The following is a 24,559-nucleotide window of genomic DNA, read 5'->3' as shown; positions in this document are numbered from 1 at the left end:
AAGGTGGCTTAACAACTGGTCCCTCACACTTATCATTGTTGCAGCATCCACATGGTTTTTGGGATCTCCATGTGATCAAAATCCAGGGCCTTGGTAGCCAGCATGTACCGTATTCATAACGGTTGCAGCATCTGGGTTCATGTGATTGCCATTTGAGACCTACCCAGCTGGCTTCTGACAAGCAGTCAATGGGGGAAACCAGATTCACTTAAGAACAACAGTGATTTGCTTAACAAACTTAACTAAACTTAAGCTTAGCAAGAAACCATTGTAAAATCAGATAAGCTCATTTAACCACTTTGCTTGGCAACAGAAATTCCACTTCGAATCATGATCATAAAATGAACATTACCTGTACAATGTTTTAATTATATGGTTTAAAACCTATTACTGAATGAACCACAGTTTGTATTCATGCAACTGAGCATTCCAAAGTTAAATAAATTATATTCTAGTCTTATTTAAGACTAGAATATGAATAGAAATCCTTAAGCCATGTGACAATTAAAGTTAATCAATGAGGTTGCAATTACATAATTCAATACACCTATTTCAGAACAAAGAAGAATAGGGTAGCACTGGCTTTCTTTTTTACTCTGAGATTACAGTTCTTCGTTTTTTTAAAATTCTCCATAATGATTCTGTTACAGGTATGTTCCTTTTGTAAAGGATAATATACATTCTTATAAGTAACAAACAAAATGAAAACAGAAGATAAATATCTGGTGTTTAACCCAAAGGTGCTTTTTTCAAGAGGGAACTGGACTTTTTTGTTTGTTTTTCGTTGAAGACGTTTCACTTCTTATCCAAGAAGCTTTTTCAGCTCTGACTGGATGGTGGGGAATGGATACTCCTTCGAGACAGCTAATCATTTGCATTATTTTGGCTAGTCCTTAAGGCCATCTGGAGGTTTATCAGTGTCTTCAAGGTCATCAAGGGGCAAATTCCCCACCATCCAGTCAGAGCTGAAGAAGCTTCTTGGATGAGAAGCAAAATGTCTTAAAAGAAAAACAAGAAGGCCCAGTTGCCTCTTGAAAAAAACACCTTTGGGACAACCATGACCTGGATGATTGAGAATCTCCATAGACATCTGGTGCTTAATTTAATTCAAAACATTCAGCACAATATATTTTCTTATTTACAGAAGGAATCATATAATATTATTTAGTTTGTGTTCCACTTTCAAATGGCAAGCAATTACTTGCTCTCTCTATATCAGTGTTTCTCAACCTTGGCGACTTTAAGTCCTGTGGACTTCAACTCCCAGAATTCCCCAGCCAGCTGGCTAGGGAATTCTGGGAGTTGAAGTCCACAGGACTTAAAGTCACCAAGGTTGAGAAACACTGCTCTATATAGTATTTACTATAATATATCCCTTTAATTTAATTTATTCACTTTAGTTACCACCCAACTGAGCAGTATGGAGAATTAGAATGGTTGATAAGTCTGGCAAACAAACTCCACATCCAGATTCCCAAACAAAATTTGCAGAGAGTCCCAACCACATTATCCCATAAACTGGGAGAATGCCAGATTTTTAGGCTTTCTTGAATCCCATCAAGATAGGGGCCATATAATATCAGGGAGGACCATATCAGATAGCAGGTACCATGACCAGAAGGCATGCTTCTTGGGTGCTGGTAGATGACTGTTTAATAGGACTCAGAGAGCACTGACCTATTGGCTTGTACTGGATAGGCAAGCAGCATGAGACATTCCCTCTGATAATCAAATACTATGCCATAGAGAGTTTTATGAGTGATAATCAGGATCTTCAATTGCACCTGGTAGCACACTGAGCATACTGGTGGATTGGAAGGGCCTGAAAAAAAATATCATTTTCCTGCAAGAAGGAACTGGGTGGGATCATAAAGTAGAGGAAATAATCGGAAATGAAGAAGTGAAATTGCTCTGGGAGTTTAAAATTCAAATTCAAGCCTACAGGAACCTGCTAAACCCCAGACTTCACAATTGTTAAGAAGAAAGAAAAAAAAATCTGGATAGTGGATGTGACAGGGTGTGGAAGCAGCAAAGTAGAAGAGAAAGAAATAGAGAAGATAACAATATACTAGGACCTGCAAACAGAAATCGAATAATTGTGGCAAAAGAGAACAAAGACAGCACCAATAAATAGGTGCCTTGGGTGCAATCCTAAAACAATTTTCCAAAACAACTGGACCATCATCTGAACACCATTGACCAAATTACCATTGGTCAATTGCAAAAGACAGCTAATAGCTTACATCCTGTGGAAGCTATTTTAACATCATCAATCACCCGAACCTGCCTATGTCAAGCCCTTGGGAAGGACTTGATAGGTGAATAAAAATTGCCAATAAGTTTTAACATCTGGCTAACCATACTGTTAACCACTGCAGCTTGTGAAGCAGGGGTATCACAAGGGCATACTGAAGCCTTACCATCCCGGTCTGCCCTATGGACATGTATTTTTCCAAAACCATATGCTAATCTGATGACCTTAACAGCGTATTTGTGTGGTCTTGTTGTTGTTTTTTTAAAGTCACAGCACAACCTCATGCTATGTTGTAGGTGTTTCTACTCAAAAACTTCTTCGTGACTGCATATCACTCCTGCATCTTCTTTGTGGGAACAATTGTGCTTTCCGATCTCTGAATGGGAACATTCCAGCAGGGTCTTCTCATGTCCTATGCACTGAACATCATCAAGTAAAATCGAAAGTGAATGTCCCTCCCCAAACTCTGCTTTCTTGGTGGCCCGGATTACAAAAGCATAACCCAACTGGCGACAAACTACTGCAGCTGCTTTAGAAGTCCACAAATCATCACACACAGTGCCCCACTCCCCATTGATGAAAATTTCAACCCTTCCTTGGTCTCTCCCTCTTGTGCTGCCATTCATGAGTCGAACTGCCCCATTCTGTGGTTGTCGGGAAACACTGGAAGGCCTATTCTTCCTCCTCCGATATGGTCTCCTTCCAGGCCTTCCTCCTTTCCTGGGCTTTGAAGGTTTGGGTTTTGGTGCTATAGTAGTCATCTGCCATCCGTTCTGATTCCTAAGCAGAGTCAAGAGTTGTTCCATCCAGTCTGGAGTTGTGCCTTGCGAAGACTCTGTAGTTACTTTACTCCTTGCTGGGACTCTGGTTGTGGCTTTTATCTTAGGATTCTGTGATGGCATTTTCACTATCAGTTCTAGCAAAGAATAACACAGACAAATATTTTTAACAGGTCCTCCAAACAATATTATCTGAACTGCTGATGGCAATAGGAGAAGCTGCTAACAGATTAAGGATTGCTGTCTTTCATAACCAGAAGAAAAGCAAATGAAACTGGTCTGTAAATTATTTCAGATTGAGAGGGCTAGTTGGCTGGGGCGAAGAAAATGAGTGCTTTTACAGAGCAACATTGACCCTATTTCTGCTGCCTTAATTATTAAAACTTGGGAGGGGCTGGATACTTGAACACAGAATTGCCCTTCTGTCCCTTACCACAATGTCAATTCTGTTTTCAGTGCAATATGAAGGGGTATCCTGTTCTCTGGACTACCAAAAGTAGACCCTTTAAAGATAATAAAAAAAATCATGACAACAAACTGGAGTTGCCCATGGTAATAAACTGCCTATGCCAACCTGGCTTTAATGAAACTCTCTTTCAATTTTTGTACTGCATGTCCAATCTACCTTGTAGTCAATCAGCTCATTTTCTAAAAAGCAAAAATATTCACTTTTTTTAATTAATCAGAATATTAATTTCCTTGCATCAGAGGTGGGTTCCTACTGGTTTGGACTGGTTCGGCTGAGTAGGTAGTAACTCAGTCGGCCACGCCCCCGAACTGGTTCTATCAGCATCACCGTAGGGGCCGCCATGTTGTTTTTTGCTTCTGCACATGCATAGAAGCATTTTTACATACTGCGCATATGCGCGTGCACCTGAAACGCATCTCTGAGCAGTAATCTGGAATCCACCCCTGCCTTGTATGACCAAATTGTTTAGCCCCAGAATTCCTCAAGGTTAATACTCAATAATATTTATTTTTTTATATTTATTTTTTTATATTTATTTTTTATATTTATTTTTTATATTTATTTATTTATTTATTTATTTATTTATTATATTTTGGAATATAAGACGGACCTTTTTTCCTCAAAAAAGAGGTTGAAAATCTGGGTGAGTCTTATACATCATTTTTTGCCTCCCGAAGCCCCGCCCCCTTCACCAAAATGGCCGTGCATAGCCTTATGAAGACTTTCATAGAGCTCCTGGGGGCTGGGGAGGGCAGAAATGAGCAAAAAATTGTCCTTTTTGCCCCCTCATCCCCAGCAACACTCTATAAGCCTCCATAAGGCTATGCATGCAATTATTTTGACAAAAAACAGGCCCGTTTTTGCAAAAAAACAGGCTGCTTTTTGTTTGTTTTTGCCCCCCCCCCCAGAGCACTCTCCAAGCCCCCCCAAGGCTATTCATGCCTTTTATTTGAAAAAAACAGGCCCGTTTTTGCGAAAAATAGCCTGTTTTTTGGAGGTTTGCAGAGTGCAAAAACTTTTTTTTGTCCATTTGGAAAGCTCTTTAACTGATGATAATTACATTGATCAAGTGCTGTCCCAGCAGAAACAAAGTCTTAAGGTTTGTCAGTGATTTCCTTCTCCAGCACATGGATAAATACACCTGGAAACATCTACTACCTACCTACTCTCTCTCTCTCTCCCTACCTACTTACTCTTATCTATCTATCTATCTATCTATCTATCATCTATCTATCTATCTATCTATCTATCTATCTAATCTATCTATCATCTATCTATCTATCTATATCTATCTATCTATCTATCTATCTATCTATCTATCTATCTATCATCTATCTCTATTTCTCCCTTTCTCTATCCCTTTATCTACCTACCTACCTAACTACTCTCTCTACCTACAGTACCTACCTACTGTATTTCTCTTTCTTTCGCTCCCTTCTATCCCTCTAGCTACCTACTGACTTTTTTAAAAAATTGCCTCTTCAAAACCTTGGTACATCTTATACTCCGATGTGTCTTATACTCCAAAAAATACAGAATCTCCATTACTCACTTTCCTTTGAAGCAAATTTAATGGGCCTGCCTTTTACTTTTACTGGCAAAGGGTCAACATGGCATTTTCCAGGTGGTGCTCTCCTGATGAAAATAAGAGAAAACATACAGAGTATCACAAACATAAATAACAGCAAAGAACTTACATAAATGGCCAAATAGTCATTTCTATTGGAAGAAATTCACTGTTAGAGGTATTGTTATAAGCAGTACTTGTTGCAGATTCAAGAAAAGGTTGACAATTTAACTATGATGAGAAAGACTCAAATACAGTAAATAAGGCCAATTTTTTCTTTAAAACAGCATTTACATCTTTATAAGCAAAAATGTTCCAAGTCTTACCGTGATGTGTCAACTATTTTGTAAATGACTCCATTCGGAGCGGTGGCACTTGGTATTCTAGTTGACATGAAATAAAGTTCCCCTTTAGAAAACGACAACCAAAAAGACACAAATTGTTTATATTTATTCCTTTGGGTCCACTAGGCAAAGAAAGTATGACATCACAAAAAACTTCAGAAGCCAATCTTTAAGACAATGCATAGAGATTTCTAACACATTACTCACATCTTTCAATTAAAATCAGGTGGATGCATACCTGGACTTCAAATACACTGAGTTATCTGATGAAGTTCATGGATGGGAATCCACTAGGAAACCCCAGAGCTATGGATTAAACTGAAGAGTTCAAAGGAGGCAATGATATATCACTTCTGTGTTGCTAACCAAAATAATTGCCCAATAAATATAAGAATCAGTCTCAGTTCCAAGAGAATGTGATCTCTATTGCTTTTGATATGATCATGCCAATGGATTTTCCTCAGCCACTCAATCATCTATTCTCCCAAGAATAATACAAACCTACTGTGTTTCCCTGAAAATAAGGCAGTGTCTTATTTTCTTTTTACCCACAAAATATGGCTTGGGCCTTATTATGAGGGGAGGGTTTATTGTTTTGGGGTTGCCGAGTGGCTGCTCTCTTGCAAGAGGGCTCCCAAAGAGCCGGGCACAGCCTCATGGACGAATGGCTGTGTTGCTCTGTCGCAGCAGCGCAACACAACAGCCATGAAGCGACCACGCTCACAAGCAGCCACCTGGCAAACCCCCTTTCCAGCCAGGCACAGCGCCATTCACTGACCTAGGGGTATCACCAAGCCGCATGAGCGCCTGTTCACTGCCACCTGGCTCCCGCGGCTTGGCGCCTTCAAAATGCCAGTGAGTGGCTTCTGCACGGCTGGAGAGGGGGGTTGCGTGAGCGGCTGTTCCACTCTTGCTCACACGCCTGCCAGCCTCACAATGCCCTGGCCCAGCTCTCCCTGCAGAGCCAGGGCACCTCCGCCGCTGCCGTCACTACCACCACCATCCCAGCATGGCTTTTTCGGCGGCTTCCAAACTGAGTCTTCCAGCAGTGGCCGCTCTGGGCATACGCTCTATGGTTGTGGGTCAGTTGCTGGTAGAGCGTACAGCCATGGTCAGGATGGACAGGATGTCAATTCCACATTGCCCAGCCAAGTTTTAATATGGTGAATGGAAAGGATAGGCAATGACAAAGCATCTGGAAGCTGAGCAGCTGGGGAGAATTAGTAACTAACGAAAGTAATCCTGCAAAAAGTCGGCCATTTAGCTGATATGCTAATATTCATTCTTTAAAAATTAAAAGAATTACATATACCATGTTTTCCCCAAAATAAGGCCTGGTCTTATATTTTTGGCCCCCCAAAAGATGCATTGGGGTTTATTTTCAGGGAAACACAGGTAACATGGGTAAGTCGAGAGACGGTGGGATGGATTTAATGGAGACAGGCCATTCCGACACGCAGCGGCACCAGCAACAGACAGAGGTGTGTTGGAATCCCTTGCCTCCCTCCCACCCAGCTCTGCCTGCTGCCAGTGCCACCTCACATTGGAATCACCTGCCTCCTCTCGTGCCTCTGCTTGGAGGGCCAGGTTGGTGGTCGCAGCATTGGGACTCACCTGTGCTGCGTGGGCTGTGGCTGCTGCCATACACCATCTGCCCCTGCATGCTCTCCGCCTCCTGTGCTCCCCCCCCCAGCTGACGAAGATCTTCACTGGTGCTTATTTTGGGGATAGGGCTTATATTAGGAGCATGCTAAAAATCAGGCTAGGGGGGTATTTTTCTGGTTGGGTCTTATTTTTGAGGAAACTCTGTGTGTGTGTGTGTGTGTGTGTGTGTGTGTGTGTGTATTTGTATATCTAATCTTAAAAATATCTATATTTGCACAGAAAGCCAAAGGAATTAATTTGTTAGCAGGTTTGGGTTTTTTTGCCTATGTCATGCTTTCAAAATTTCAATTATTCCTATGCCCAAAAGTTGGAAACTCATGTTTTCTGTTGGTAATCTGAACTCTATAATTCTATGCTTTCCCACACTTGAGAATATTAGCAACATATTTAAAGTTATTACCTGCCTCATCTTCAGCAAAAGAGATGATGTATTGATAATAGTTATTGATAAGTCCAGGAAACATACATGTTTGGCCTGTTCCCATGCATATTTCATTGTACTCCCATTCCCCAGTTTTGTGATTTTCTTTCAAGGACATGAGACGCCTGAAAGATGAAAAAGAAAAAAAAACACTAATTGGTATGAAAGAAATCAAGGAGAACAGCTTTTAACTATCCTACTCCAATTCAAAGTAATATATAAAAGCTAATAGTTTACTGAGCAAAGAGAGAACAAAATCAATCCCTTAACCAGATTACTTTTCAACTGAGGTATGCTTAACATCATTTATTTGCATATAGAACAAGGTAGAAATTATAGTATAAGTTAGACTTTATTCTAAAAGATTAAGAGTGTAATCAATATTTAATTATTCATCTTAGAAGGCTTAGCTTTCTAAGCATTAACCTTATTTGCACCTTAACTGTAAGTGCTAGAAACGGAATTTAAAAACATAAAAGGTTGGCAGTTGTTCACTTTAACAAGCACATCTGTTATACTATAGGACTTTTAAAATAGTTGCAGACAAATCCCATAGATATGTACCAATTCTTATTAAATACAGAGAATCCTCACTTACCAATCGTTTGAAGTTAAGACTGTGCTGAAAAAGGAGATTTATGTCTGGCCCTGGAAGTTGTGGCCATTGCCGCATCCCTGCAGTGTTGTGATGGTGATTTGAGCCATGGTGGTGTAGTGGTTAGAATGGAGTACGGCAGGCTAAATCACTGCTCATTCCATGAGTTCAGTTCTGAATGGCTCAAGGTTGACTTAGCCTTCCATCCTTCCGAGCTCAGAAAAATGAGAACTCAAGATTGTTTGGGGCAATATGCTAACATTATAAACTATCTAGAGAGGACCGTAAAACACTATGAAGCAGTATATAAGTCTAAGTGCTATTGCTATTTGAGCACTTGGTAATTAGCATGTATTTATGTACAATAGCTGTAGCCATCACATGATCAACATTTGCTGTCATGAACCATGATTCGGCTAGGACTCTGACTTCATTTCTAACAATGGTGGTCCAGCTGTGTCTTTTGGATTGTCAGCCTCAGGAATCTTCAGCCATCATTCATCTGAGGAGGTTGAGCAATCACAGGCATTTCCTGGTTAGCTGGAGCAGTTGGATTATGAGATAAAATCCCCAAGCCCAAGTCTTAACACATGAGCAAAGCAATGCCATTCAATGAACCTCCTCACCAGAAAATTAGGATAAATCCTGACTGCAGCCAGCTGCCTGCAGAAAGATTTGTAAAGATTATGTACCATATTTTACGTAGTATAAGACGCACCAGAGTATAAGATGCACCAAGGTTTTGAAGAGGAAAATTAAAAACAAGTTTTTGCACTCTGCAAACCTCCCAAAAACGGCCCGTTTGTTCCTCAAAAAAAGGCATGAATAGGCTTTAGGGGGTTTACAGAGTGCTCCGGGGAAGTGGGAGGGGGGCAAAAATGAGCAAAAAATGGCCCATTTTTTGCAAAAACGGGCCCATTTGTCATTTACAAAAAGGGCATGGATAGCATTTAGGAAGCTTATGTAGTGCTCCTGGGGGCTAGGGGGTAAAATTGAGCAAAAATGGGCTGTTTTTTGCTCATTTCTGCCCTCCCCAGGTCCCAGGAGCTCTCTAAAAGCTTCCTACAAGCTGTGCACAGCCATTTTGGTGAAGGGGGCGGGGTTTCAGGAGGCTAAAAATGCTGTATTCAGTGTATAAGATGCACCCAGATTTTCAGCCTCTTTTTTGAGGGAAAAAGATGCATCTTATACTCTGAAAAATACGGTAGCTGCTTTGCCTTCAATCTTCATTGGAAACAACTGTTTAGAATCTTTGTTTGTAATTCTTGTTCTTGTGTTTATTTCCCCTTGAACTCTTGACTATTGGACTGGCTGACTATTCAACTTGGCACTTTGACTTCTGGAATTGGACCATTCTATGGCTGCTTGAACTTCAAACTTATTCAACCAAGCTCTCCTTGCACAAACCTTGATTTACGATCTTGTCTACTGTTATCTGTATAACTCCTTAGCAATTATGTCTGTGCATGTCTGCAACCTGAGACAGAACATTTGAAACCTTCACAGCCTGTTTCTGACAAGCAAAGCCAATGGGAAACCGGCAAGAAGTCACAAGTTGCAGCCATTTGACATTGTGCTTAATGACCTGCAGTAAATTGCTTCATGACTGCATCTGAAACTCACATCATAAGTTGGTATGGTGACAAGATGTTTCACCTTACATCCACATCGCTTAGTGACAGAGTTGCCAATCCTGATTGTAATTGGTAAGTGAGGACTACTTGATTCAGGTATAATTGTTAAAGTTAACCATATATGAGACACAGGGCTATATAAATTATAAAAATCAACTAGATTCTGAATCCAATTATTAAATTGCATATCAAAATATTGCTGTAGGTTTAACACTTATGATATCATAGCAATAGCATATAAAGCTTTTTAAAATGAACATCCAGTGTCTGAACAGTGACATTTTACTGAGATATTTTGTGTTACATGTTTATTAGTGGTTCATCAATAGTTCATCCAATTGTTAATATTTATACACATGTACATTCATATAGCAGAGACATAACATGATGGACATATAAACTACAGTAGAGCAGCGATAGATGGCATTCTACTAAATGCCAGGAAGAAGCTTATCAGAAAAGCTTAAAGCCATCTCAAATACTGTAACACAGGATGCCATCTAATTCATCATTTACCTAATAGCAGGCCTACTGTCACTTACCCACTCATAAAATCACCAAATATGTAGAGCCCATTTAAGTTTGGAGACTCACAACCTCGATAAACGTAACCTCCTGTAACTGATTTCCCCATTTTGTGGGGATAAGCATATATTGGAAGGACATCATCTGCAGAAGAGAAAAAAGGGAGTATCATACATACAGTATATCATGCAAAAGAACTATTTTTATAATCAAGTATAAACTTTTTATAGGTATCAGATATAAAAGAGAACAAAACAATAATAAAAATATTTCCACCCATACATTATTTACTTGTTAGTCAAACCTCATAATTACCTAAAGAAGAATTCAAGCAAAGTTTTTTGTCGTAACAGCTGAATCCTTCTCTTGCTCTCCAGCCATAATTTCTCCCTTTCTCCACAATGTCAATTTCTTCAAATTTATTCTGTCCTACATCACCACAGAAAAGCCTCCCTTTCCCTTCCTTTGTGTTGGGATCACCCCTATCAAAAGAACAACGCCACATATTCCTTGCCCCATAAGCATAGACTTCCGGTCGGGCTTTTGATTCATTGATGAAGGGATTGTCAGGAGGGATTTGATAGAGAGGCCCAACATCATTGTTATCCACGCTGATTCTGAGTACTTTGCCTAACAATGTTGACCTGTTGAACACAAATAAAGAACTAGTAACAGTACAAGAAAGAAAGGGTTTCAATCATTTATACAAAACATTTAAATTCTTCCTATCCTTCACTTCATAAAATTTTTCCTATTCTTGTTCAAGATTTTCAGAAGAAATGCTGTTAAAAAAATATTGGGATGGAGGGGTTCTTATTGCTTAGTTGTATTATTTAAGTTGCATTTTCAATCGCTAGATAAATCAGGGATCGGCATTTGTGGTAACCAAGGGGCACACTTCACATTTTTTGAAGCAGCAACTTTGCAAACTATAGCATCTGATATTTGAACTGAGTCAGAAATGAACCACAGTAAGGGAGGGAGGATCATCATCGCGATGTTACAACGTGCGGTCTTGATACTCTGAGACCGCCGTTGACACTTTTGCTGCTGGGGGGGTCCATTGAGACCTAAACCGTGCTATACAGATGGTGATCAGGAAAACAAAGCCTTGCTGGTCTGAGGGATATTGCAAAATCCCTGATAGACTCAAGGGAAGTGTTTCAAGCCTGCGGTAAACAGGCAGTCCCTAGGCTGATGAACTCAGGACGCTCCGGAAGGAAGGAAGTGAAAAGAGAAAGTGAGTCCATCTCATGAGGTATTTTTTCTATTTTGCTAAAGATTGCTCAAAGAAATGTTTCTTTAAAGCCAAATTAGATCCTTAAACAAAAGAACTGAACAGCGAAAATAATCCTAATGGGATCATTGTGGAAAGTCTTTTTTCCTTTGTCTTTCTAACTTTTTTTGTGTGGATTGAAATGTTCATAACATTCTTCATTTCTCCTCTTAAAGTGAACAGATTTTTTTCCCTTCTGCCTCTTGTTGCTTTATTTTTTGACTTCTGGATTAAAACCTTCCTTTTTATTTTAACAATTCTTCCTATTACTTGTTATTAAACTACACTAAAAGAAATCTAAATACTTTGTTTCCTACAGAAGGTGAAAATTAACTGTGACTCAGAGTTTTTTTTGAAACAACGTATCTCTCTTCTTACTTGACTTCACTAACTTTGCAGCTGAAGGGTTTGCAACTTGTTTACGGAAACTGATAAAGAACCAAGGGCACAAACTGTTTTCACAGGTACCTCTGAGAATTATTTTGGCAGGGAAAGAAAGAAAGAAAGAAAGAAAGAAAGAAAGAAAGAAAGAAAGAAAGAAAGAAAGAAAGAAAGAGGGGAACAGAACCCTTCCCCTTTGAAGAGTATAAAAGAACTTGTGTTCAAGTCAATTTAAAATAAAAGTAAAAGAGGCCTGGAAGACTAGAGTCACAGTCATTATTAGTTTTTTTTTCTTTTTCTTTCTCTCTTCTGTTTGGAAACATGGATCAATATTTAGATGAAGAAACCTTAAAATTCCAAAATATCTTGGCTGGAATTCAAAATCTATTGGAAGGATATGGGAGAACTGAGAAGAAGTTGGAAAGACTAGTCTTCCTTACAGCAAAAGATGATGGGGTTGGAGCCCCCAAAATTAAAGGGGAGAATGAAGATATAGAAGATAAAGATAAGACAATAGATGAATTTATTAATGGAGCAAATGTGGGTGAAAATGGAAAGAAGGAAATATGGAAAATATTTCAATGAATTGGAGCTCTACCCCAGATTCTAGGACACAGAAGAGAAAAAAATACTAATGATGATAGATCATAAGAAGAGAATTTTTTCAGAAGCAAGATTAACAAACAAAGGCAAGTTAACTTTAGTAGCAACTGGTGGGTAAGGAGATTATCTGAAAGATCCTTCAAGCAACAAAGTACGGAGAGAAGCCTATAAAAACCTTATAAAGGAGATAAAGCCTATAAAAACCTTATAAAGGAGATAAAAAGAAGACTGACTCCACAATTGGCAAGAGAGATAAGACTGTTTTGTTACTGGAAAGATACAGGTTGACAATGAAAGTTGGTAATAAAAAAGTTTTTTTCTTTTTTTATTATTGGTGATTAATAGAAGGAATTTTGTAACTCCTAGATTTTTTTAGATTGTTATTAAATGTTTACTTGCTAACAATTAACTATAAATAATAATAATGAAATGATAATGGATACAGTGTAATGATATATACATGTACTGACAATTTAGTAAAAGAAATTTGGATATAAATTGTAAATTGTGACTTGGGAAAAAGTCCCTATAAATTTTATTAACAAATTTTCATTTAGATCTTTTTATAAAGGTGTAAGGTTTTGGGGGGGGGCTGATGAGAGGAGATGGGGCATAAATAGTAAATGATTTTTGGCCAATTATAATAACAACAAGGAAATTTTAATGGACATTGTTTAACAATATATACATGCTATGGTATTGGCTAAAGTAACTTGGATATAAATTTTAGTCAGTGAGTTGGGAAAAAAAGGGGGGAAGGCTTAGAAACTTTATTAATTGACTTTTACTTAAAAGATGCTATAAAGGTGTAATGTTATTGGAGGATTTTTTGAAATAGCTAATGAATGCCATTATGTGGTTGTGTCTTTAAGTATGAATGATTTGAGGTAAAAGCATGTTTAAATAATTGTAGTCAAATGAGAATTGTGGTACATTGATAGTAAGATATACAAAGATTTTTTTAAAGTGTATAATCTAATACGAACTATAAGTAATGACTGTGGAAGAAATGCACGACAGTTATCTGTAACCAATCAACACGCTTTCTACATGATGTAATGAAGGATGATTCTTTTTTTGTGTTTTTGTTCAATTAAAATAAAAAATAATAATAATAAAAAGAAATGAACCAGAGGGAATAAATTCTTCTCACAAAACATAGTAAACACATTAATAAAGATATTCTTTATTTTCTAAGAGATGGAAGTTTAAATTGAATGATGCTTACTTCTCAGCACCTCCTAGCAATCTTATAATAAGGGCAAAGAAAAAGTACAAAACTGCCTTGGGGACAAACATTTTGCCCTTTCTGCTCTTTTTCTTCCTCAGAAAAGATCTGAAATTATATCTCCTGCATTCAATATTGTGAGAAAGCGAAGAGGAAGAAAAAAACCTTTCAGAACTAAGGCAAGAGAATTTTTTTGTGGGTGTAAATGTGCGCCTTTAAGATAATATTGACTCCTGGTGACAGCCTGGACTAATCCCTGCAGTTTTCTAGGCAAAGGTTTTCAGAAGTGGTTTACCATTGCCTCCTTCCTAGGACTGAGAGAAAATGACTAGCTGAAAGTCACCCAGCTGGAAGTGTGTGAAAGACTAAATTGGTAGTTAAGAGCTAAAAATTATCATTGGCCACTGACTGAATTATCCAAGTACTAGCAAGGCAAATGCAGTTTGGAGCATTACCAAATTCAGTATTTGGATTTTAAATATATCATACCTTCGGTCAGGGGTATCAAGCTCAATGCCCAGGGGCCAGATCCATCCCATGGGATGCTTAGATTGGCTTATGAGGCCACCTTAGAAACGGCAAAGGACTGGTTTGCAGTACCTCTGCCAGAGAAAATGGAGCTTGGGCAGGCCACTTGTGACCCTCCCAAGTTCCATTTTAACTGGCAAAGGGTTACAGGAGGCCATCACAGCAAAAAACAGAGTTTAGGAGTCTGTTTTCTCTGGCAGAGCGCTTGGGCCACCAAAGGCAACCCTGACACAAGTGATGTCGAGCTGGCCATGCCCACTCCAGCCCCCCTGAGGTCAAACACAACCCTGATGCGGCCCTCAATAAAATCAAGTTTGACACCACTGCCTTAGGCACAGTATGTTCTGAACTTCTTTTGGAAAACCTACAGCGTGAAATCTACTTGTGTGCTCATAAACCTGCTTCCATTTTTCCATGTGACAATAAGAACAGTGAAGTAACTCATTAGGCATTTCCTGACACTTGGAAAATCTCGGCTTTAAAAATAGTTAAAAATGTAGAAGCACCTAAGTCTAAGGATCAGCTTGTACATCTGGTATTTGGAACTAAACCTTTTGGGAGAATGTGGAAGATGATTTGCTCAACTGTTATTGTGATTGTCAATACATGCAAAAATATTTGAATCATGCAATACTAGAGATTGTGACATTAAGGACACAGATCCATGGCCTTAATCCAAACTAAATTATTTGAACATAATTGATTTGAAATTGGCCAATACACTTTAGTTTTGATTTAAGTTAATTCCTATTAAAAATTATAGGACTTAGATGCACCCAACCTATTCGTGTCATCCTGGAGAATATCACTAAGAGCCAACACTGCCAACCAACCCTTGATATAACCATTTTTTTTTTGCAATATATACCAAGCTCTAATCTAAGAAAGCAATAAAATATGTGCCAGTATTGTGCCTAGTTTCAAATCTATAAACAGAAACAGTACAATGTATTTGTTCCCTCTTTTACAAAGTTTATGAATTTAAACTCCTACTTGTTTTGAGAGTTTCCATATGTCCCAAAAGGATCACCAGCCATTCCTCCATCTCCTGTGAAGATGTAAAGATAGCCATCATTTCCAAACAGTAGTTCTCCTCCATTGTGATTGGAAGCTGGCTCTTCTATCTCCAGAATTATCCTGGCAGTATAAAAGAAGAAAGCACAAATCTTATACAAGCAGTACAGTGAAACTACAACAAAATCAAGTTTTCAAAACTGCCCAACCTCCTGAGTTTAACTTAAATCAAGTTTACTCATATTTGTACATTCCTATTTTGAGCTTGGTGCAAATCAATCCAGTGTTGACTTTTGTTTTATTTTACTAAAGACATAAACCAGACCACCTTGCAAATTCTTGCAAAAATAAAGTGGATGCAATAGGTTTTCTGAAATGGCTTTGTTAAACATATTTTTTTGGCTTATATGTGGCTACCAAATTATAAAGTCTCAAAGTGGCTTCTCATTAAAAACAAACAATCAGAATGTAGAAGGCATACTACTACTACTACTACTACTACTACTACTACTACTACTACTACTAATAATAATAATAATAATAATAATAATAATAATATAGGGAAGTTCATTAAAAAACACTTCAATATCACATGGCAGGATAATAAAACACCTTGTCTGGTGGCCTGCTCTTCAATGCCTTTCAAAAGGAGATTATGGAGGAGTTCAAATAGGTTCTGGCGAAGATATATAATTTTCACTAAGAAGATTTAAAAATTGTGATGGGAAATGCTATATATTCCACATGTACCAAGTAATATTTTAGAGAACAATGAAACACTTCAGACTTTATACTAAATACATACCTACCTACCATTTGCATATAGTTAATTGGAAGTAATTCTGATTGGAATCAATGTCACTTACTTCTGAAGAGACATATAGGATTACACTTAATTTTAATGCCTGCCCCCCCCCCTGGTTTAAGCATTCTCTAAGACTATATGCTCAATGCTAGAAACATGAACATAAACTGCACAGCATCTGTTCTACACAGTGACTATTTGCCATGTGGATATACAGACAACATGGATTGAAATGTTCTATTGAAGTGTACTGTCCAATCCTGGATTAGTTGCTTGGAATTTTTGTTATGAAGAAAGCAAGTTGATACTTGTCCATATGGCTAACTTGGGGCAGTAAATTGGTTGATGGGCCTTCTGACAAACAAAAATATTGGATTGTTCCAGGTTATGTAAAGAGTGTAATCTCCCTTCAGCAATGGCTTAAGAAGTGCCACTATTTCTGTCAGTCAATATAGTTATAATACAGTTCTTGTTGCCAAGGAATAGCTAGCTGGACCAGAACAATACTGAGAGAATTTATGGAAGTCAATACAGTAATACTTTTGGGGTAACTTCAAAGGATAATATAATAATTCAATCTGGAGTAGTACTTCAGTTATTGCTCCATCTCAGCATTTTTTGAACCTGTACCATTTTATAATGAATTAGACTACTGGTCTATCTAATCCACTACTGTATTATCTATTCTGACTATCATAATTCTTGATGGTTCATGCAAACAATTAGTAATATCAGCATGGGAAGTATTTACTAGACTCTGTTGTGTCTTTCTCTTCTTTGTGAAATAGAGCATTTTACTTATTCAACATTTTGTTGCCTCTGGCACAAATAATAATAATTATTTATTATTATTTATTTGGCTTGTATGCTGCCCTATTCCCGGAAGACTCAGGGCGGCTAACAATAATAAGGGAAGGGGATACAAAATAGAAATAGAAAACAACAATTTAAAATACAACAACAGTCGTAACCTCGAATGGGGCTGGATAATTCAACAGCCCCAGGCCTGCCAGAACAGCCAGGTCTTAGTTGCTTTGTGGAAGGCATAATCTGGATCTGCCTTCCATAAATATGTGACTTTCAGAAAACCTGGACCTCATTTCCCTTAAGTACCGAAACTACATGTTGTAATAAAGTTACTTGCGGAAATCTTCTGGACTACTACCCTGTTTTCCTGAAAATAAGCCCTCCCTGGATAATAAGCCCTCCCTGAAAATATTGCAACACAGCAGCAGCCATGAGGTAATTACGCTCGCTACCTCCTGCATCTCAAAAATAATAAGACCTCCCCAAATATAAGGCCAAGTGCTTATTTCAGGGGTCAAAAGAAAATAAGGCCCTGACTAATTTTCAGGAAAACATGGTAGCAAATGTGATTCAGCAGGGAAAGGATCTTTAGTGCTTTAATAAGAAGCAAATAAATAAAATTTTCATGAGGGAATTTTTTTTACATTTCCCAATATTTATCTTATTGCCTAAGATTGTACTATGATAATGACTGGCTAATAAATATTCTTCAATAAATGATATCATAATACACTACTTAGATTAGAGATAAAATGAATTCCAAAAGTCACCTAAGAAACATATTTATTCTTGATACTTGAGATGTAGCACAGATAATTAGTATACATACGCACTGGACTGCAACATGCAAATATTAAATTTAGGCAGTATTGCCAATCCTTAGAAGTACTGTACATATTTGCCGTTAAATGTCTTAAATACATTGTACATGTAAAGGGGCATACCTTTCAGAACTATGGTCCACTGAATTCATGTCACCAGGAGAAATTCTGAACTCACTGATTCGGATTCTCTCTTCATACTGAACTTCAATTGAATAGTAGACATATACCTTACCATTAAATTTGAATTTAGGATGGAAGGCAATGCCTAGGAATCCTCTCTCATCCCCTTCCCATGGTGAGGTAAGTACAGCTTCGCTGATGTTCAAAAATGGTTTTTCAAGCCGTGACAGATCAGGAAGGTAGGTCCAGACTAAACCAATTTGTTCGGCAATGAAGAAGCGGTGAGTTCCATCATTTGCGTGTACCATAGCAACAGGATTCCTAAGCCCATTGGCAATTTCAACTAAGCATAACTGCAGACAACCTTCTTTATCTGCAGTCACTAACCCAAGGTCTTGATTAAGACGCTCATTAGTTAAGAGGTGAGGAAAACAGTAGTCTGTGTCATCCAAGGACAAATAACGACAAAACTTAACCCTGTTATTTTCCAGGGCCAGTAACTCTTTATCAGGAGTTAAGTAACGAAACATTGATCTACAATCTTGCCATACTTGTATGCAGTAATCTTGGCATAGTCCAGGAACAGTTCTCTCTGGAGTAGAAGGGTCTTCAGCATCATACAGATGAGCAGCATAGGGAGAACACTCCTAAATATAAAAGAGGATTTCGCATCAGTTGTTTTGGCTGCCCCATATGTTTCAGTAATAGAGCTGCCTTCGTTTTAAATAAAATAGGTGAATGGAAGGTGTTTCTCAATACAGACCTAAACCTGCAGTAGAAAAATGGGAAATATTCATTCAATAGTATTGAAATAAAATGATGTGACTCTGGCTGTTAAACTTAAATACTGTATGTGGGCCCATAATATAATGAAGCACCTTTGCTCCTTGGAACCTCAGAAGGATAGTTGCCCATTTAAGTCTGTTATAGTGCAGCCATTTAGTAAGATTAAATTCAGTCTATTTAGAAACTGGGCCAATCAGAAACCTGCCATATTATGGTATTTATCTTTAGATAATTGTACCTGCAAAGGGCAGCATAGCCATTACTTAAGTGTTGAAAGATTTAATAATGCAAGAGAATTAAAACGTTAAAAATTGTAGCACTGTACAGACAACAAATATTTTATAATATTTTGGAAAGTTTCAGAATAAATATCAAAAATACCCATGAAAAAGATTGTGAAGGACTGAAAAAGAAATAATAAACTGTTGATTTCTAATATTTTCAGGTTACTGCAAATTAGCACATGCCTAGAATAGACTGCACCTTAAATTTCCGCTCTACATCTGCAAAAATGAATAAGTTACTCTGTTTTTTCACTGCAGTTAGATTTGAATGTTGATATTCAAAATGAACGTCTGTTGGCCATCTGTCTAGCCACATTGAGATAAAGCAGTAGTAACAAGATAGTTGGGAAAAACTTGAGTAGTTACTTTACCCTATCCAAAACTTCAGTAGAATGTTTCTGTGCAATCTGATAATCCAATACATTTCTACAGCTGGTTCTAATACAGAGTTACATAAAGCCAGGGATAATAGCTGCCTAGAAAAGCTGAGGAGGTGGAGCAAGTGGTTAAGGGTGCAGTACTACAGGCTACTTCAGCTGACTGCTAGCTTCAGTTTCGCAGTTCAAATCTTACTGGCTCAATGTTGACTCAGCCTTCCATCCTTCCGAGATGGGTAAAATGAGGAACACAGATTGTTGTGAGCAATATGCTGATTCTGTAAACTGCTTAAAGAGGGCTGTAAAAGCACTATGAAGTGGTATATAACTCTTAAGTCCTATTGTTATTGCTAGGATTATCCTCTTATTGTTCTCTTGTTCCATGGACAACTCTGCAAGTAATGTTGAAAAAGGGTTTGGTTACTGCATGCTGTATCCTCATAAAATTTTCCTGTAACCACAAGACAATGTCCAAGAACTGTAAAAACACTATGAAGCGGTATATAAGTCTAAGTGCTATATGTGGGCTGCAAAGAACCAGACTACCAGTAGATGGCAGCAAAATACTTGAAACTATTTTTTTTTGCTTACATTACAACAACTTAGTGGTTGTTTACATTTTTGCAGCCCAAATATGGCAGCTCTAATTTTAGGGCCTATTTGCAAAGAGAAAACAACAAATCCTTGCCCCCACAAAAAAAAAAGAACTAGAAACACTTACTATAAATATGGAAGAGGAGAATTTGGGTTTTTGGTTTGCACACAATACTGAGCCCCATTTTTGTATTTTTGTTACAAATTAAAAACCTCTAAGAGTTCAAATGCGTCTTCTGAAATATCTTTGCTTATGATAACCAAATGAAGAATCACATCTGGTTTACTATAACTTCATCTTTGTAGTCATACTGTTGGCTGAAGTAAGTATACAGCTGGGCTAGTTGAGGACAAGAAGCAAAAAAAGAATCCAGCCCATCTGATTTCACTTAAAGCAGTAAAGTTTCTTTGACTCAATGACTTCACTGGCACTAGGACCAGGAAAAGTTTTTTACTGACAAAATTTTAGGTTGATTAGTGAATAAAAGATAAAACAACTGTGATTGTACAAATTCCATTTTTCTTACCCTTAAGAAATAAGTGAAAACAGCTGGAAAAGAAGAATTTGCATTGTTAAAGGGTGACTTGTTTATCTATTATGTATAATCATATATGTCTTAAAAAACTGGTATAATTTTCTCTTAGTGGAAAACTACTGCTTTCAGTTCTCCTTTAGAAATGCTTTCTAAGCAAACTATAACTGTCATTGCTGCTACCAACATTTTAACTATATTGGTCTGTAGTATATAGACCAATTGAGCCTAAGATATCTTTTTCAGGTTGCCTCCTTAAGATGTTTTCATCTTTAGAGACTTGGTGCTACAGTATTTTAATTTTAAGGCTTCCTAAAGCTAAGCATTTTCTGAGTGGGTGCTCCTCCGAACCTGAAGACGGAAACACAGGGAATGATATCAACCTAGTTTATAAAGTGATGCTTAAAAATTTGTGAACCCTTTTGAATTTTCAATATTTCTGCATATATATGATCTGGACCATGATTTGTTCTCCAACAAGTTCTAAAATTAGAGAAAGAGAACAGAGTTAAACAAATGAATCAAAAACATACTTGTTCATACTTAATTATTGAGCAAAATTCTTCAAAGCTAGATATTTGCTCTCTATAGGCAGGTCTGAACGAGCATGCTTATGTGATTCATCTCAAACCATTTCTTTCTAAAAAAAAACATTGCAATTAATAGAAATATTGAATTACAAACTTGGGGTGGGAAGCCAGGAAATATGCTGCATGGTTCTAGGCCCTTTTCAATCTTGCATTTAAAAGGGATAAGGCATAACCAATCATATAATATAGCTAATATGAGACAAAGCTGCCAATAGCATTTGAATGGAAATAGTTCTCAACAAATTCAGAAAAGTGTAGGACAGTGAAACTCAAGAAAATATTTAATTTCTTGTTTTGCTTAATGTTGGAAAATCACATTGCCGAAAGGGCAATAGTAGGAGGCATAGTAAATCACCAGGCGTAGTAATCTTGCAGAAATAGGAAGCACACAGCACATTCATTCAGACCTGTCCAAAACACCTGGTGCTGGAGGAAAGCTCATGGCTTAAGAAAAGACAAAATGATTTTATTAATCTATGACATAGATAAAAAGGCATCTACATGACCTTGGTCCAGAAACTTTCACAAACAATGTGTACACATATTATGAGGAAGACCTTAAAGGTGTCCCTAGTATTTGCATCTGGGATGATTAGAGGATTGGCTTCAATGTGTATAGTGGAAATCAAGTGACACAAGCACATATTGCATCCAGTTTTGGTCGCCATTTGGTCGCCATGATGTAAAAAAAAATGTTGAGACTCTAGAAAGAATGCAAAGAGCAGCAAAGATGATTAGGGGACTCGAGGAGAAATTTCCTGACAGTTAGAACAATTAATCAAAGGAACAATTTGCCTCCAGAAGTTGTAAATGCTCCAACACTGGAAGCTTTTAAGAAGAGATTGGATAAACATTTGTCTGAAGTTGTGTAGGGTTATCCTGCCTAAGCAGGGGGTTGGACTAGAAGACCTCCAAGGTCCCTTCCAACTCTGTTATTCTATTCTATTCTAATTAGAATGAAAAAAAATTGTTCTCTGCCCCTTTCCATGCCTGAGCAACAGGTTGGACCAGAAGAACTCCAAGGTCCCTTCCAACTGTTATTCTATTTTATATGAGGCAGTAAATTAGTAAACACCATAGTGCCCAAAAGTATCATGGTGTTCTTGAATATCCATTTTGATTCTTAACAAATCCCTTTCCCATTTAACTTTTTAAAGCTTTCTTTTAACTAAAAATAGATAACTAAGAAGCTGGCAGGAAAAAAAGAGGAACTATAATTCAGAAAATAGTGAACTGATATTGCATAATGTCTTGCCTAAGTAGAGAAAGGGGGTATTTCTGTCTGAGGGTCTTTGTACCTGATGAACTATATTCAAATGAAGGACACCCCTTAATGTTCCTTTAACAGCAGGAGAGAGTCTAGATCTAGAACATTAACTGTCTTACACAAGGTGCCCTCCTTAATCTGTCTACTCCAGTATTCTGATTGACAGCAAAGGTCTTTTTCACACTTTCTATTTCAAGCAGTCTTCAAATAAATGCTTTCAAGATAGTTTGCAGGACAACGCTCACTCCTTTTGCTACCGAGGAAGCCAGGGAACTGAAGTCCAAAAATCCCAAGGACAGCAGCCCCAAAGTTTCAACTATGCCTGACACTGAAGTTGGAAGAGATCTCCTGCAGGTAGATAGACCAAATTATGGGTTCTACCGACAAAGTGAGATGGACACACAGGCAGTCTTGCCTGTGGATAAGGATCAGCGCCAGTTCCATCAAAAGTGGCTGGGGGGGGGGGGGAGAGAGAGAGATGGATGGATGCAACGGTAGTGGTACGGTGGGAGGAGATCTGGCCCGCGCCCGCCCTCCGCTCACCTGGCACAGGAGGCTCTGCAGGTGGCTGGCGCAAGCGGTGTAGGTGTCCTGGCCAAAATGCTCGCTGATGCGATAGTAACGTTCCAACAGGACAGCATCCCGCCCCGCGTCGCAGCAGCCGAAGTTTGAGTACTGCACGCAGAAAGTGAGCGGGCGAGGAGGCTTGAAAGGCGGTTTGAAATCCAGGCACTGTGGGTGGCTCGATGCCAGCTCTGTGAACAGGGCCAGCAAGGCTACCAGAGCCCAGGATCGGCGGCCAGGGCCCCTCGTCATGCTTCCTCGGGCTAGGGTAGATGCAGTCCAGCGGTGCAGCTGCGAGGAAGAACGAGGGAGCGGGACTTCCCAGGCGCCGTCCTGAGCATGATTCTCTCCAGCTCAGGCTTCGGCCCGCCGCCTTCAGAAGGCGCCCCGTTCCCCTCGGCAGATCCCGTCGGGCCTTTTTATCCCGCAGCCTGTTTAGAGATGGCTTTATGGGCGCTGGAATGGAAGCGCCTTTTCGGAAACGGCGGGTGGGGCCCTTCGCGAAAAGAAGGGAGACACATACAGAGAGAGAGAAAGACGCGCTCAATGAAGTGAAGCGAGAGCCCCGCAGATTCTCCACCGGGTTGCGATTTTCCTCACGGCCTTTCCAGTGAAGTGGTGACTTTCTCCCAGCGGACAAGCGAAGCTTAGATTCCCCTTTCCCGCCCCGCCCTCAGCTTCCCAAAGCGCATCAGTTCCAAAAGAGGGGAAGGAAAGTGGAGGCGCCGCCTTCCTCCAGCGCGGGGCGTGTAAATAGCCGCTGGAACAGCACCCAACAGGCTCGCTTGAGCGCCAGGAAGGAGGCACGTGCGGTGGCAGCGGCAGCAACTCTACTGCCGGGAGAAACGCGTGAATGGAGTCACACGTTGCGCGTGTTAGAAAGAGGGTGGAAATGGAATCGGCGCTCATGCTGGTAAAAAACATGCCTAAATCTAACAGGTGGGAACCTCGCCAACGCAATTGCTTCTTCTCTACTCCCTCACCCAATGCGTCATTCCTAGGAACCCAAAAAGGAACTAACAAAATTAAAAGAATAACAGAGTTGCAAGGATCTTGGAGGTCTTCTAGTTCAACCCCATGTTATGGAAGGAGACCCTATACCATTTCAGACAAATGGTGGTCCAATCTCTTCTTAAAAACATCCATCAATGGAGCATGCACAATTTCTGGAAGCAAGCAGTTCCAACTTTGAGGAAATTTTTCTTTATTTCTAGGTTGCTTCTCTCCTTGATTAGTTTCCATCCATTATTTCTTGTCCTGCCTTCAGGTATTTTGGAGTGTAGGTTGACACCCCCCCTCTTCCTTGTGGCAGCCCATCAAATATTGGAAGACTGTTATCATGTCACCTCAGTCCTTCTTTTTATCAGATTAAACACACCCAATTCCTACCTTTAGTCATATGTTTTAGCCTCTAATCCTCTTTGTTACTGTTCTCTGCACTCTTTCTAGAGTCTCAACATATATTTTTTTATATAGTGGAGACCAAAACTGGATAAAATATTCCAAGTTTGGTCTTATCAAGGCAATGTAAAGCGATACTAACACTTCACATGATCTTGATTCTATTCCTCTGTAGTGCAGCCTAGGACTGAATTATTTTTTGGGGGTGGCTGCAGCACACTATTGTCTCATATTTAAGTGATTGCCCATAAGGACTCTTCTTAGATCCTTCTCACAACTACTACTATTGAGCCAGATACCACCTATTCTATACCTATGCATTTG

At 38.8% G+C, this 24,559-nt stretch overlaps 1 protein-coding gene across 1 annotated transcript; it reads right to left on the bottom strand.

The window, feature by feature from the left end:
- Positions 1-804: 804 nt before the first annotated feature.
- HHIPL1 (HHIP like 1) lies at positions 805-23,469 on the bottom strand. Its single transcript, XM_087726243.1, has 10 exons — positions 22,814-23,469; positions 17,840-18,486; positions 15,263-15,406; positions 10,569-10,897; positions 10,271-10,397; positions 7,479-7,624; positions 5,396-5,477; positions 5,055-5,137; positions 1,345-3,170; positions 805-1,206 (listed from the first exon to the last, which is right to left on the bottom strand). Exons 1-9 carry the CDS (start codon positions 23,084-23,086, stop codon positions 2,557-2,559), a joined length of 2,445 nt encoding a protein of 814 aa, XP_087582369.1. The 5' UTR covers positions 23,087-23,469; the 3' UTR covers positions 805-1,206; positions 1,345-2,556.
- Positions 23,470-24,559: the final 1,090 nt, after the last annotated feature.

The sequence above is a fragment of the Thamnophis sirtalis genome, unplaced genomic scaffold (genome assembly GCF_051295495.1).
Source record: "Thamnophis sirtalis isolate CommonGarterSnake01/CBP01778 unplaced genomic scaffold, rThaSir2_p1.2 scaffold_1, whole genome shotgun sequence".
Lineage (NCBI taxonomy): Eukaryota > Metazoa > Chordata > Lepidosauria > Squamata > Natricidae > Thamnophis > Thamnophis sirtalis.
This window is presented reverse-complemented; position numbering and strand designations above follow the sequence as displayed.

What these genes read in the sequence shown, in the direction of transcription:
- HHIPL1 (XM_087726243.1), bottom strand. Translation starts at nt 23,086, where the DNA reads ATGACGAGGGGCCCTGGCCGCCGATCCTGGGCTCTGGTAGCCTTGCTG. An exon ending in TTTTGCTGAAGATGAGGCAG is followed by an intron (nt 5,478 to 7,478) that starts GTAATAACTTTA and finishes CGTTTTCTAAAG; the next exon opens with GGGAACTTTATTTCATGTCA. An exon ending in AAAATAGTTGACACATCACG is followed by an intron (nt 5,138 to 5,395) that starts GTAAGACTTGGA and finishes TATTTTCATCAG; the next exon opens with GAGAGCACCACCTGGAAAAT.